Source organism: Podarcis gaigeae (genome assembly GCF_964106915.1).
Source record: "Podarcis gaigeae genome assembly, chromosome: 13".
NCBI lineage: Eukaryota > Metazoa > Chordata > Lepidosauria > Squamata > Lacertidae > Podarcis > Podarcis gaigeae.
Genome location: NC_139689.1, coordinates 44502857 through 44518538, shown reverse-complemented (window position 1 = coordinate 44518538; position 15682 = coordinate 44502857). Strand labels below are relative to the sequence as shown.

Genomic DNA, 15682 nt, shown 5'->3' with positions numbered 1-15682 from the left:
CCTAATGATGATAAGCACTGGGACATGTAAAAGAACTCACAAGTCCTCGTCTTTCAGCATAAGCCTGTCTTCACTACTGAGCAGCCACAACTGATGGGAATGTGTCCAGAGGTTTGTGGATAGAAAGCTAAAGGCCCTGAAAAGCCCTGAGCTCCAGCCTCTTTTCTGCAGAGGTTACAGGCAACCAGGCAGAGGGCCTTCTCGGTGGCGGCGCCCGCCTTGTGGAACGCCTTCCCACCAGATGTCAAAGAGAAAAACAACTACCAGACTTTTAGAAGACATCTGAAGGCAGCCCTGTTTAGGGAAGCTTTTAATGTTTAGTAGGTTATTGTATTTTAATATTCTGTTGGAAGCCGCCCTGAGTGGCTGGGGAAACCCAGCCAGATGGGCAGGGTATAAATAATAAATTATTTTTATTATTATTATTATTAAGCATTACCTTCCGTTCCAGGAAGGCATGATGTTTACAAATAATCTTTATAAACATCATGTAAGCAGCATTCGAAACTCCCATTGTTCTGGGTGCATTTTGCGACAGGGAATTTCATTAGCGTGAGCAGTTGCCGAGCCTAAGATTTCAGATTGAAACTGCAGTGTGGAAGGAGGACTTTTCTGCCTCCCCACTTCCAGCTACTCCCTGAAGACTATAGAAGAGACCCTCTTAAGAATATTAGGGGGGTGGGCAGGGGAAGGACTAGACCATGTGAAAAATGAACATAATATTTTAGCTGCAGTCCATTCATTTTCAGCTTTGTATTCTTGTTGCAAGACATTCCGTTGTTGCACCCATAACCTAGGTTTCAAGGTGCCCTTTAGCTCCTCACTTTCCCATCTCAGTTTCTAACACTGCATGCAAGCAGCTCGGAGTTCTTCCCGTTTATCATCTGGTCCATCCCCTTAGCATGCCAAAACCCTCCCTCGTCCCTGTGCACAAAAGATGACATAAATGCCTCATCCCCAACTCTGAAAAGAATTGTGTGTTTTTTTAATAATTTAAGGTTTGTTTTCTACAAAAAACAACAACAGAAAAACAGGGGTGGGGAGCCCAGAAAACATTACGCTTTCTTTTTGAAAAGATATAAACCAATAATGTGGTTGGCGCATGACGGACCTCCAACTCTTTGGAAATTTCCCCCTTTCTCCCCAAACTACTAGCCTCCCGGGGAATCCAGGGCAGGACAGGCTGCCAAGATGCTTTCTTACTGCCCATGGGAGGCATTATCCCTATTATTTATCGTATTTTTTGCTCTATAAGACTCACTTTTTCCCTCCTAAAAAGTAAGGGGAGATGTGTGTGCGTCTTATGGAGTGAATGCAGGCTGCACAGCTATCCCAGAAGCCAGAACAGCAAAAGGGATCGCTGTTTTCACTGTGCAGCGATCCCTCTTGCTGTTCTGGCTTCCGAGATTAAGAATATTTTTTTTCTTGTTTTCTTCCTCCAAAAACTAGGTGCGTCTTGTGGTCTGGTGTGTCTTACAGAGCGAAAAACACGGTATTCAATTTGTATACTACCCATCGCCCGAAGATCACAGGGCGGTTCACAACATAAAAATACAAAAACGAGAGCACAAATGCTCCACAGTTCAGAAGTCCAAAAAGCAGTGTCACCAAAGAGGAAATTGTCTGATTTGCAACCTCGCATCGCTCCGAAACAATGTCCCGGGGTGGCAAAAAACTGTGGTCCGGGTGCAAAATGTCTGAATCCCCCAGAGATAATCTCACACCCCAGTTTCTCAGCGCTTCTTCTTGCTGGTGCGAAGGGCTTTTTTGCGCTTGAGAATCATTTCGTAGAGTTTTTCCAGGCCTTGCTGAAGGCCCTGTCCGCTGACAGCGCTGCAACCCTGGATGTGGTTCGAGGTGGAGGCGCAGAGTTCGGGCAGACCCAGGAACTTCTCCACCTCGGCTACCGAGAGGGCCTGGACCACATCCTGTTTGTTGGCCAGCACCAACATGGGGACGCCCTGGTTTTCCGAAGAGCGGACGATCTTGTGCAACTCCACGCGGGCCTCCTCCAGCCGCTCGGCCTCCGAAGAGTCCACCACAAACACGACGCCATCTGTGCGGCGCATGTAGGATTTCCAGAGGGGGCGCAGCTTCTCCTGTCCGCCCACATCCCACACCTGGAAAGTGATGGCGCGCGAACCGCCCAGGGGCACCCGGATCTTCTCCATGTTGAAGCCCTTCGTGGGCGCGCTCTTGACAAACTCCTGGAACTTCAAGCGGTACAGCAGCGATGTTTTGCCGGCTGCGTCCAGCCCAACCACCACCACGTGCAAAGCCTGCAAGTGCGGCATGAATGGGGGCACGGGGGCCAGCTGGTTCCCCATAGTCCTCCGGGGCACAGCCAAACTTTGAAGCGTTGCCGGTGGCCGGGTGATTTTTCCGCTCACAGCAGTTGTGGAACTGTGGCAACAAGACACAGAGATGCAGTTAATGCAAAACACAAACCCATGCGCACATACTTCGCGTCACTATGGGCAATACTTGAAGAAGAAGCATTTTGGGGGGGCAGGTATTGTTAAATATGTGCTAATCAAATAAACGGGAAATTGGAACATTTAATGTTTTTTTGTGAACTATCCGTAACGCTTTTGAGTCAACTCTTCAAATGCCAAAGTAATCCCTCAGCTAAACATCTCAAATTCCTCGATTCAAGCAACACTTTCACAAACCCTAAAGAAACCTCCTTCGCAGAAAAGCTGAATTCACACAGAGGACAATCGATCCGGAGAAACTGGTTTTCAGAGAAGCTGAATCGTGCCTATTTGCAGATCCACATTAGCTGGTAACTTTCCTTTCCCTTAGTTTATTTTGAAACATTTACTTGCTACTTTTTCTATATTCGTTTCAAAAATAGTTAACACACTAAAAAAATAACACTGTAAAATAATACATCAACAACAACACCACCACAGCCTGTAACAGCAAGGAATAGCACAATGACAACATCTCTATAAAGGACAAGAGAAAGACACTAAGTTTAAAAGACTAAAAAGTTTTTTGTTGTAGTTTTAAGTAAGAAGTGAGGAAGCTGTAGAGAGGTGCTTTTTGTGTGTGTGTTTTTAAAACACTGGGGCCACTACAGAGAAGTCTCCGGCGCTCATGTAGCCTCAAAGTAAGAAGGAATCTGAAGCAGTGATTTAAAAAAAATAATAATTTATTATTAGATTTTAAGTGTGGGGAGGGAACTAACCTCCCCCTCAAAGACTTACAGTCCTCCCCCTCAATACCTTTGGATTACTGGCCAAGGATAGAAGCAGTATTACTTTAAATAGGCACCATGACTGTGGCAGACAGAGCCTAAAGAGGTCCTTTGGCCAGGATCTGTGCTCAAAAACTCTCCGAACATGGGACTCTATCTCAGGAAGAAGCAGCCTCCCAAAACACAACCCTCTCGAATGCCGCAATATCAACTGAATGTTTACTGAAAGGTATACACAAAAAAGTGCTGGGCTGAGCGCAGTTTCTAAACATGAGATTCAGTCGTACTCAAGTCAAGTTATGGCTGGAGGTTACAGGGGGGAAAAGATAATTGAATATATTCTGAGGACTCTTGCATGTTGTCCCTTCTAGACTGGCCTATACCTTGTAAACAGATTTTGGCGCTTGAGATGGATGCCCTTGAAGGATATATTTATTATTCCTCCAAGTGTGCAGACCACCCTTTCCGCCAACACAATATCAAGAGTTGCTTCCAACAGCACATAAGAAATGCAATAAGCAAAACAAAAATAAAGAAGTATCAAAACAATCCAATTAATAAAACGGTAACAGAGCGACAACATGAGGTGGATGTACCAGAACAGGCAAACTTTTAATTCACCTTATTTCAACTAAGCTGTTGTTGTTTTTGAAAAAGGGGAGCAAGCAAGGGCAGACGGTGCAGAGTCTGTAGAAAGAGAGGCGGGGAAAAGCCACCCTCCGATTCGGAAAGCCGTTTTTTTTCCAAGCAAGCGGACGCGCCCGCCCAAATCCTCCAGTCCCGGGAGATTAAAAAAGTGCACTCTGTACATGCTCAGGGACACCCTCTCCTACCGAGTTCCGCGTCTGCACCGAAAGCGGGCCGAACTGAGAACCGGGGAAGCCTAGAAGGGATCGCAGAGATTCGCGGGAGAGGGAAACGCACTCTGTACATGCTCAGGGACACCCTCTCCTACCGAGTTCCGCGTCTGCGCCGAAAGCGGGCCGAACTGAGAACCGGGGAAGCCTAGAAGGGATCGCAGAGATTCGCGGGAGAGGGAAACGGACTCTGTACATGCTCAGGGACACCCTCTCCTACCGAGTTCCGCGTCTGCGGCGAAAGCGGGCCGAATTAAGAACCGGGGAGGCCTAGAAGGGATCGCAGATTCCAGAGATCGGGAGAGAGATTACCTTCCATGGGGATTCCGCCGCCGCAGCAACAGCAGCAGCAGCACCTTCGCCGAGAAGCCGTGCGCAGCTCGGGCTCTCCACGCGCCCAGCTCGCCCGCGGATGCCTCTCTCCTCCCGGGGAGAGGAAAGGCGAGGCCAGCTGGGCGGCGTCAGCGCCCCCGAAGCCAACCAGCGTCCGAGATAGGGCTACGGGGGAGGCTTCCTGGAACGGGCCAATCGGGAGCGCGCGCTCGACAGCGCCGCCTCCGCCTCGGAACTGCAAGCGCTTTCTTCTCCAAAGGCGCGCGGTGCGCTCGCTCCCTGGGCACGGAGTTTTGAGCGCGCGAGCTGCGATCCAGGACTTTTCTTTTTTGCAAAAAGGCAGCCGGGCTTGCAGCAATCTGTAGGCATTTTTAAAAAAATTATTATTATGATTTGTTATAGATTTGCATGCTTCCCGTCCCTGGCGGCTCACAACACAGAGCGCAAAATGCGTCGTGGATAAAACAAGAACGAGCTCGGTCCGTGGACGCGAGACGCTTAATCTCGGCGTCGAGGGCAAAAAGATCCCCGTGTTGCAGAGGGTTGGACCAGGCTAGAAGAGCCTCCCTTCCAGCTCTACGATTCTATGCAAAAGAAACCACGAACACATTGAAAAGGACATGGGATGTCAACCAGCCAAAGGCCGCCTTTTGAGTCCTTGTCGGGGGAGGGAAAGGCTGGATATAAATAAATACACATTTGTTTGCATGTAGAAAGCAAGGGAGAAGGGAACGTCTCCTTTACAAGCTAGCTTTCTCCGCGCGGGGACATGCAAAGGCAAAATTCTAATTTTTTCCCCGGAGCCTGGTTTTCGGTCCTGCAGCTTTGAGATCCAAGAAGTAACAAACACGAGCACGTGCTGTTCCCTCTTCCCCTATTTTTTTTGCTTTTTTACGGCGATCGTTCGCGCACAGGATAATTGCAACCAGCAATTTTGCAACCGACTTTTGCATTTTGCTTGCAAACTTCCCAGATTCCCGCTTCCCTCCATCCCCGGGCTTTCGTTTGCAGCTTTTCTGGGTCATCGTTTGCCTGCTCTCCCGCTCTTTCTGGGCGAGATCTTGCAAAAAAAAAAAAAAAAAAAGCTTTCCCCTGCCTGGGTGCAGAGCGCCTGGCACGCACCCCGGGATGCTAAATCAGTCGCGCGCTCCCAGGACGCGCCTCTGCCAGGCAAGGACTGGGAGAAGCAGCGCCTGGTTTCTGCCGCCCCCTGGCGGCCAGGTGCGGCAGCGGGCGGCAGGTGGGGCGGCGGCGTCTTCCCAGTTGCCCGGGCATCGCGGCATTGTGTGACCCGACGGGCCTCGGCGACGGTGCCACCGCGGCTGCCCGCGGCTGCAGGCGGTCCTACGGGCAGCACAATGGCGGGCGCCTACCACTGGGAAGCGCGGCGCAGGCAGATGCAGCTGGAGCGCAGATGCTGGCAAATGCAGGTACCTGGGCAAGGGAGACGAGGGGAAACCTCAGGTCCAGGAGAGCCGTTTAAAGGGGGAGGGCAAAAGGTTTCCCACCAGAGGGTGGGGAAATGTGGGGCACAGGAGAGAATATGATGGGAGTCACAAAGCGCTGCGTTATCTTGAGTTGGTTGTTGCTTGGTTCATCTAGTTGCAGGCATGCCAACTTGAATACAGTGGTACCTCGGGTAACATACGCTTCAGGTTACAGACTCCGCTAACTCTGCTTCAGGTGAAGCACTTTGCTTCAGCATGAGAACAGAAATCGTGCTCCGGCGGCGCAGCGGCAGCCGGAGGCCCCATTAGCTAAAGTGGTGCTTCAGGTTAAGAACAGTTTCAGGTTAAGAACGCACCTCCAGAACGAATTAAGTACGTAACCAGAGGTACGACTGTACAGTGGTACCTCGGGTTCAGAACCTGAACCCGAGGTACCTGTTCTTAACCAGAAACTGTTCTTAACCTGAGGTACCACTTTAGCTAATGGGGCCTCCCGCTGCCACCGCACAATTTCTGTTCTCATCCTGAAGCAAAGTTCTTAACCCGAGGTACTATTTCTGGGTTAGCGGAGTCTGTAACCTGAAGCGTCTGTAACCTGAGGTACCACTGTAATTTTTTGGGGGGGGTATTGTAATAATAATAATAATAATAATAATAATAATAATAATAATAATAATAATAATTTATTTATACCCGGGCTTCCCTGGCCACTCTGGGTGGCTTCCAACAAAATATTAAAATACAATAATGCCTCAAACATTAAAAGTTCCCTAAACAGGGCTGCCTTCAGATGTCTTTTAAAAGTCTGGTAGTTCTTGTTCTCTTTGACATCTGGTGGGAGGGCGTTCCACAGGGCGGGTGCCACTACTGAGAAGGCCCTCAGCGCTGGACCTCTGTGTCCGGGCAGAACGATGGGGGTGCAGATGCTCCTTCAGCTAAGCCCAGCCCCACATAATCGATCACAAGACATGGCACATGCACACCATTTGAACGGCAACTTGGGAAAGCGGCCCCCCTCAAATATTTTAGGAATGTGATGAAGGGACCTTGGCCCCTAGGAGTTGGATTCTGTGTCTAGTTGTCTTCTCTGACCACCAGCAGCTGCCCAAGATCTACAAGGCTTCAGCCTCCACAGCCACTTGATCCTTTCAGTACCTCAAGGACAGCCTCTCTCATATGAACCAGCCCAGACCCTGCAATCACCACCTGAGGCACTTCTTATGTGCCTCCTGCACGAGAGGTCCGTAGGGTGGCAGCATGAGAGCGGGGCCTTTTCTGTGGTGGCTCCCCACTTGTGGGCTGTTCTCCCCAGGAAGGTTTGCATTACATTACATATCTTTAGGCTCCAGGTAAAAGCATTCCTCTTCTCCCAGGCCTTTGGCCAATTTAACCATCTGTGGCCTTTTAAACTGGGGTGAGTATTGTTTTGTTTGTTATTATGTTATGTATTTTTGTGTTTTTATACTATAAACTGCCCTGTAATCTTGGATGAAGGGCAGTGGATAAATTGAATAAATAACAAAAACAACTAGAGAGGCCAAGGGATTGGCTAGAGGACCTTGTGTCAGGAATTCAGCCTACACTCGAGTAGGACCCTGGCAGAGACACATGCCTGACTGGCATGTTCCCTCCCTCCTGGTCGATCGTTTGGGAGCCTCAAAAGCTTTCTTCAGCCCGAACATCACAGTGACTGATGCCAACCGACCCCGGCACACTTGGCGATCTGCAGAGTTTGCCCAACTTGCTCATGACAGACCTCAGCAACTCAGCATTTTGGCTAATCTACTTTATTTACATATAAACACACACGGAGCACTGCAACATGGCTCCCTCTCTCTCTAGCATCAGACGGCAAAGAGAAAAAGGACAATAGTCCCACTTCATGGAACACAGTTACAGATAGGAAAGAGAAGCTGCTGAATTGCAACTTATCACCAAACTTAAAACCATGGAGAGACCTGGTCTGAACAAAGACATTGAATTCTTATCTCATTATACATGACAAAGCCATTTTTCACCTTCTCACCCCTTGCTTTTTCCTGTAAGACCTATTGCAGTCGTTAAGAGTCGTCAACAGGCTCATCACAGCTATCTGCCAATCACCCATTCCCACCACCCTTCTGAGTAATACCCCTCCCCACCTTCTCACTATATAGAAGGGTCTGGAAACTTCTGTTTCAGTGTATCTGAAGAAGTGTGCATGCACACGAAAGCTCATACCAAGAACTAACTTAGTTGGTCTTTAAGGTGCTACTGGAAGGATTTTTGTTTTTTTTGTTCATGGAACACAGTAACACAAACATCCTGTCTCCGTCACTTCCCACTTTGTGGAGTCAAAACATATACCGTCATGTGAAAGACAAAAATCCCATGACTGCAATCATGAATCAGGAATACTAACACCTTGTGCATGCATGTGAGGGAAAAGTGGGGAGGCCCATAGCTTTGTCTGCAGAGGTTTTTCAGGTCCAATCCTTGAATAGTCTTCAGATCGGACTGCGAATGACTCTCGTCTGAAAACCAGGAGGGCTGCTGCCAGTCAGTGTAGCTTTGGAGCGTGCAAGTGGAGCATAGCAGAAGATGGGAATTGAGGAATAAGGAACTAAATTTGTGGGGTGCAGAAGTCAGAGGGGAAGGGAAGGGGTTCGGAAGGATTGGCAAGGGAAATTTTGTCCATATATCAGCAATCGCTGCATAAATGGTGAAGCCACATTCCCGTCAAAACTAAGGCAACATAAAAAGCGGAAGCAGATGAGAAAGCAGAACAGAAAGGGAGCCTTGTATAGAGAAGCTTTTTAATGTTTAATTATTTTAATAATAATAATAATAGTTTATTTATACCCCACCCTCCCCAGGGGCAACCCAATTAAATGGGCAGGGTACAAATTAATAATAATAATAATAATAATAATAATAATAATAATAATAATAAGCAGCAGAAGAAGACGACGACAGGTAAAGGTAAAGGGACCCTTGACCATTAGGTCCAGTCGTGGCCGACTCTGGGGTTGCGGCGCTCATCTCACTTTATTGGCCAAGGGAGCCGACGTACAGCTTCCGGGTCATGTGGCCAGCATGACTAAGCCGCTTCTGGCAAACCAGAGCAGCGCACGGACACGCCGTTTACCTTCCTGCCAGAGCGGTACCTATTTATCTACTTGCACTTTGACGAGTTTTCGAACTGCTAGGTTGGCAGGAGCAGGGACCGAGCAACAGGAGCTCACCCCGTCGCGGGGATTCGAACCGCCAACCTTCTGATCGGCAAGTCCTAGGCTCTGTGGTTTAACCCACAGCGCCACCCAGTCCCCCTTAATTAGACAGTTACCCAGGCTGAAAAGGGAGAAATCCAAAGGGATGTTGCAGAAGGAGAAGGAACAGGAAAATGCACACCTGGTACAGGATGGGCAGGTATTAGCCAGGGAAAAGTAACATGGCAGTTTTCACTTTGCGTGTCTGTGGTTGCATGCAGGCGAGAGGCGCCTATGGAGGACAGCAGCATGACCATGTTTTGAGGGATATCCAAGCAAAATGCTCAATCCCGCTGCCCTCCAACACCGTGTCTCAGACTCCAGTCTCCCAAGGTAAGGGGAAGGGTGGGAAGCTGTTACAAGAGAAGGGGGTGTTCAGAGATTCCTTGCCTATGAACATCACCTACCTAGGCTGGCCCCTGGACCCAGTCTCCGGAAAGGAATATCTACGGTATCTCAAACCCTCGGTGAGTTAGGGGCTTCCCCTGTATGCAAAGGCAGGCTCTGGCAAATTGAGCGGACAAGACCTATCGTAGGCCCAAGAAGGTGGTTTCTGTACCTGCTGCAGAGGGAAGTGAGGGACAGGTGAGGCTGGTCAACCTGGGAAGGCAGCCCATCTAGGAGAAGGAAACCTCTCTTTAAAAAATATTTTTTTATTTCATTTTTATAAACACACAACAAACATCAATTCAAAATCCCAAAACTGAGATTACTCTGCGTGTCAATATTTATCGAAATATTTTTTCTTTCTGAATTGTCCATAGTTTCTGTTACTTTACAAATGTGATTGAAATCCTGCCAGTGTTTTAACCTGCTTGCAGTGGTCTCGTATATAAATTATAAACTTTTCCCATTTTTTTCCTTAAAGTTCTTGTCTTCTTGATTTCTGAGCTTCCCAGTTAATTTTGCCATTTTGGCATAGTCTATCATCTTGAAGCGGCTTAGTCATGCTGGCCACATGACCCGGAAGTTGTACGCTGGCTCCCTCAGCCAGTAAAACAAGATGAGCGCCATAACCCCAGAGTCGTCCATGACTGGACCTAACGGTCAGGGGTCCCTTTACCTTTTTATAACAGAAGTAGGAATGTGATTCTTATATACTGCAGCACACTTCGAATGTGTTTGGGGTGTGTAAATTAGCACCTTAATTTGGGTACTCTTCTGCCACGGGAAAGAATTATTCAGTGCCTTCCATCTGATAACCATTCTTCAAAGAATAGAGTTCATTCTGCCCGGAATTAACCCCTTATGCCTTTCCTTACTTGGAAACTAACCTGCTTCCACACACAGAAGATGAGCTGTTAACAGATCCTCAGCCCCCATTGCAACTTCAAAGAATAGAGTTCATTCTGCCTGGAATTAACCCCTTATGCCTTTCCTTACTTGGAAACTAACCTGGCTTCCACACACAGAAGATGAGCTGTTAACAGATCCTCAGCCCCCATTGCAACTGAGCTTGAGCTTTGAAATATTCATGAACTGAAGGTATTGGAAAATCAGGTGTAGGCTAACCTAGCCGTGTACCCTCCCTTGAAAGACATGGGTCAAATTACAAGGGTTTGTCGCGCTAGAAAACAGGCGTTCAGTGGGACTTGCGCAAGCAAGTGTGCCCAGGATTGCAGCATGGGTGGTCTCCACAGGTCCGGCTACAATTTCAACATGATTCGGGGGATGAGGGCGCTCAATCAAGTTCCACTAGAAGCACTGCTTGTGGTTTAGGGATGGCAGCTTCTTCTGCAAATTCATATGTTGCCAAGCGAAACCAACAAAATATCTCGTAAACGAAACGAGCTCTTCCTGCAAACATCCAACCTGTCGGAGCTAAAGCGAGATGCCAAAATGGGTTGGGACAGTGGCTCCCAAACTCATTTCGCCACGGAACTTGCTGTACATCTTGGAAGACCAATTACAGATGTTTCAGCCTGTTGTAGCAATTGTAATGCACAACGCCAAATGCTGTATGGTTTTTAATTGTATTGCCAGTGCTGTTTTTCCCAGGGGGTGGGGGGGGGGAACAAAGTGTGACACTTACTTTAACAACTTCATGGTGAGTATCGGCACCTATTTTTCTAGAAAAAAAGCACTGGGTATTGTTATTGCTTATTTTATTCATTATGTACTGTTTTTAGCTGTATTGCAACTTGAATTTTATGAAATTCAACTTGTAAAAAATCCATAAAATTCAAGTTGTAATACAAGACAGTACAATACCAGAAGCAGTAAAAATACAAATAAAATTCAGTATCGCTATTTACCACCTTCCATCTTTAGCCACAAATCCAGACATGCCATGGACCATCTGAATGAAGCTTGTGGACCATGGGCATGATACTTTGGTTTGAGAGTAGACTGAAATTAAAAGTGTGCGAGTCGTACCAAGCTCATCAGGTGCAGGTACCCTTGTCCTTAAATCAAGAGTAGAGAGCTTGTGGGCCTCCTGGTGGTGAACTACAGTTCCCGTTAACCCTGACCATTGGTCCTTCTGGGTGGAGCTGATGGGAAATGGAGTCCAACATCATGAGATCTGCAGGCTTCCCATCACTGCTTTAAATCTCAGAAGGTATTGCAAGACACTTTGCCATTTATAGGTTTCAGGTGCCCAAAGTGCTTCCTGCAGACATTCATAAGATCATAGAATTGTAGAACTGGAAGGGAACCCAAGAGTCATCTATATTACAGTGTTTCCCAACCTTGTGCCTCCAGCTGTTTTTGAACTACAACTCCCATCATCCCTGACTAGCAAGACCAGTGGCAAGGGATGATGGGAATTGTAGTCCAAAAACAGCTGGAGGCACAAGGTTGGGAAACACTGATCTATAATAACAACAACAACAACCATTTATAAATTATATCCCGCCCATCTGGCTGGGTTTCCCCAGCCACTCTGGGCGGCTTCCAACAAAATATTAAAATACAGCAATCCTTCAGATATTAAAAGCTTCCCTAAACAGGGCTGCCTTCAGATGTCTCCTAAAAGTCTGCTAGTTGATTTTTCCTTTGATATCTGATGGGAGGGCATTCCACAGGGTGGGTGTCACCACCGAGAAGGCCCTCTGGCTGGTTCCCTGTAACTTGGCTTCTCGCAGTGAGGGAACCGCCAGAAGGCCCTCGGTGCTGGACCTCAGTGTCCGGGCAGAACAATGGGAGTGGAGACGCTTCTTCAGGTATCTAGTTAAACTCGCTGCAGTGTTTTAATCCTGCCCACAGCCATCCTTGGGTAGGCTTGAACCACCAACCTTTTGTTTAGTAGCCAGATGCACAGACCCATTGCATGGTTCTTTACAACAGCCCTGTGAGGTAGATGTCATCACTTTATGGAATACAGGGAAGCTGATCTGAGTATGCAGTTGCTAGGTCTTCCTTCCTAAGAGAGGCTCAAACTTGGCTGCAATCCAGAATGCCTTCCTTCCATCCTAACCAGCTTGTGGTTGCTTGGTCCTGAGAGATTGGGAGTCTGTGCCGTCATAACATGTCTCAGAGCTTGGGCCCTGGATCCTTTTAAGTTCAAATGTATACAACTTGGTTTTCCCCTTTTAATTTCTCGCAGGGGTCCAGGCTGACTGTTGCCTGTGCAGAACAGACCATGTGCCAAATCAGAGTGGCAAGCTGTTGAAAAGATACTCGGTGAGTCCAAAAGGGAAAAGCGGGGAGTTAGGAATCAGTGGGGATGCGGGTGGCGCTGTGGGTTAAACCACAGAGCCTAGGACTTGCCAATCAGAAGGTCGGCGGTTCGAGTTCCCACGACGGGGTGAGCTCCTGTTGCTCAGTCCCTGCTCCTGCCAACCTAGCAGTTCAAAAGCACGTCAGAGTTCAAGTAGATAAATAGGTACCACTCCAGCGGGAAGGTAAATGGTATTTCTGTGCACTGCTCTGGTTCGCCAGAAGCGGCTTAGTCATGCTGGCCACATGACCTGGAAGCTATAAACTGGTTTCCTCGGCCAATAAAGCGAGATGAGCGCTGCAACCCCAGAGTCGGTCACGACTGGACCTAATGGTCAGGGGTCCCTTTACCTTTTATGAATCAATGACCTCTAGGCTGCAACCTTTGGGCAGGGCAGCCTGTTTTGAGTGCAGCCGGCAGTGAATCTCTCTCTTACCCACGTTGTTCTGCTCACTGAACTTTGTGGTCTTCTGTATGCCTCGAATGGCCGTTCCCGTTCTGCTCATTCCCATCCTCGCTCCCCCTTCAGATATCTCCTTCCTAATGGTTTTAACACCGGCATATTAGCAGTGAATTCCTCAACTACATAGATTTAAATAAAACATGCATCGGCATTCTACGTAGAATCATTGAGCTGGAAGGGCGCCTGAAGATCACAGGCGATCCAATCTGCAACCTTGGCATTATCAGCACCAACTGAGTTATGTCTGGGTAGAACCGGACAATGAAGTTCTCAAATGTTTTGCCAGAACCAGCCTGTTGGAATGGAGGAGGAAACATTGTGAAATGCGTGGCTTTGTTGTTGTTGGATTCGATCCAATACTGATGTCCTCTCTTTTCTCTTTTAGACTACAGAGTACATACAGCAGTGGTAACAACTGAGCTGCTGGCAGCAGCAGGGAGAAAAGCTTCCTCTGCAACTTGGACCTGGAAGGAAGAATGGTGTCCATTGTATGTGCTGTAAAAGCACTTTTCCCGGGGCAAAACACGGAGGGTTCTCCCACCCTCCCTAACCATAAAATGAAAGCTTTCCAGAGTCATAGACCGAAACCACACTCCTTTATGTAGAACTGAGCATAACTAAAGTTATTGCAGAGGGTTGGACTAGATCACCCAGGGATCTCTTCTACATTTCTGTCATTCTATGGCAAGCATAGGCAAACTCTGGCCCTCCAGATGTTTGGGACTACAATTCCCATCATCCCTAGCTAACAGGACCAGTGGTCAGGGATGATGGGAATTGTAGTCCCAATAATAAAATAAAATAAAAATAATTTATTTATACCCCACCCATCTGGCTGGGTCTCCCCAGCCACCCTGGGCAGCTTCCAACAAAGTATTAAAATACAGAGGTCTGTTAAACATTAAAAGCTTCCCTAAACAGGGCTGCCTTCAGATGTCTCCTAAAAGTCTGGTAGTTGTTCTCTTTGACATCTGGTGGGAGGGCATTCCACAGGGTGGGTGCCACTACCAAGAAGGCCCTCTGTCTGGTTCCCTGTAACTTGGCTTCTCGCAGTGAGGGAACCGCCAGAAGGCCCTCAGCGCTGGACCTCAGTGTCCAGGCAGAATGATGGGGATGGAGATGCTCCTTCAGATACACTGGACCGAGGCCGTTTAGGACTTTAAAGGTCAGCACCAACACTTTGAATTGTGCTCGGAAACGTACTGGGAGCCATACATCTGAAGGGCTGGAGTTTGCCTATGCCTGTTCCATGGCTTTCTCAAAAACGTTTGTTCCTCTTGAAACTTTGAGCCGCTGCACAACCTTAAATTGGGGTGGATCACATTATTCCTAAAAATGCAGACCACTGCAGCTAATTGTGGCCAAACAGTTGCCCAGCACTATCTGAAAGGAAACTAGATTTAAATAGGGGGAAATATCACCGGCAGAACAAGAGCCAACTGTCCTCCTTCCTTGGGAGGTTTGAAGAAAGGATTAGAGAGGAATCTGGTGGACACAATTTGGTAGAATGTGGGTGTCGCTGCTTAGGGCAGGAATTTAGGTTGCTGTGGCATTGCTTGTCTGTGATTTTGAAATGCAGGTTCTGCACATTCCTTAAGGTAATGCTAGTAACCCAGCGATACTCATTCCCCATGACAAGGGTTCTTCTGTATTTACTTACAACTAGTTCCCATTTATGAAAGGTTCTCTGCAACATTAATGAAGAGTTTCCTGTTGGGAAGCCCTCCTGTTTCAGTTGCTTCTGGTTGATTGAAGCTGGGGGATTAACAATGAATAGTCCCTCAATTCCTCCAATGTCACTTTTAGTGGTTGGGGGTAGCTTTGATGATTGAGTTCCTCATTTTAACCTTAAAAAATAGCCTCATTTTGGTGTTAAAAGAATCACCCCACTTTCAGCCACAGGAGCAGAAACAGACATTGAGGGCATTAAGGGGCTATTCTTCACCAATCCTGCAGCCTTGATAAACCAGAAGCAATAAAACACGTAAAGGTAAAGGGACCCCTGACCATTAGGTCCAGTCGTGACCGAATCTGAGGTTGCGGTGCTCATCTCGCTTTATTGGCCGAAGGAGCCGGTGTACAGCTTCTGGGTCATGTGGCTAGCATGACTAAGCTGCTGGTGGTGAACCAGAGCAGCGCACGGAAACGCCGTTTACCTTCCCGCCGGAGCAGTACCTATTTATCTACTTGCACTTTGACGTGCTTTCGAACTGCTAGGTTGGCAGGAGCTGGGACCGAGCAACGGGAGCTCACCCCGTCACGGGGATTCGAACCGCCGATCTTCTGATCAGCAAGTCCTAGGCTCTGTGGTTTAACCCACAGCGCTACCCACATCCTTTTAATAAAACAGGTAGGACCTGCAGAAAGGAAACTTTTTAATTAAAAGAGTAAGAGCCCCCCCAAAAGCTTCCTCAAATCTTTGCCACTCCACATAGGACAGTGCTGCAGTTGCACATTTTATTGCAAAAGT

General features: G+C 47.8%; 2 protein-coding genes across 3 annotated transcripts; one reads left to right on the top strand and one right to left on the bottom strand.

Moving 5' to 3' along the window:
• Positions 1–947: 947 nt before the first annotated feature.
• On the bottom strand, positions 948–4510 carry ARL4D (ARF like GTPase 4D). Of its 2 annotated transcripts, none has more exons than XM_083709962.1 (2): positions 4280–4510; positions 948–2403 (listed from the first exon to the last, which is right to left on the bottom strand). In XM_083709962.1, exon 2 carries the CDS (start codon positions 2325–2327, stop codon positions 1734–1736), a length of 594 nt encoding a protein of 197 aa, XP_083566088.1. In that variant the 5' UTR covers positions 2328–2403; positions 4280–4510; the 3' UTR covers positions 948–1733. The 2 variants fall into 2 exon arrangements, with proteins under 2 accessions (XP_083566088.1, XP_083566087.1); XM_083709961.1 differs by having other exon boundaries at positions 4372–4508.
• On the top strand, positions 4377–13739 carry CCDC200 (coiled-coil domain containing 200; the record flags this gene model as incomplete). Its single annotated transcript, XM_083710706.1, has 5 exons — positions 4377–4658; positions 5499–5822; positions 9310–9421; positions 12636–12712; positions 13598–13739. 5 exons carry the CDS (start codon positions 4377–4379, stop codon positions 13622–13624), a joined length of 822 nt encoding a protein of 273 aa, XP_083566832.1. The 3' UTR covers positions 13625–13739.
• Between the last annotated feature and the right edge of the window lie 1943 nt (positions 13740–15682).

Coding starts and splice junctions, on each gene's coding strand:
- ARL4D (XM_083709962.1), bottom strand. CDS start 2,327: ATGGGGAACCAGCTGGCCCCCGTGCCCCCATTCATGCCGCACTTGCAG.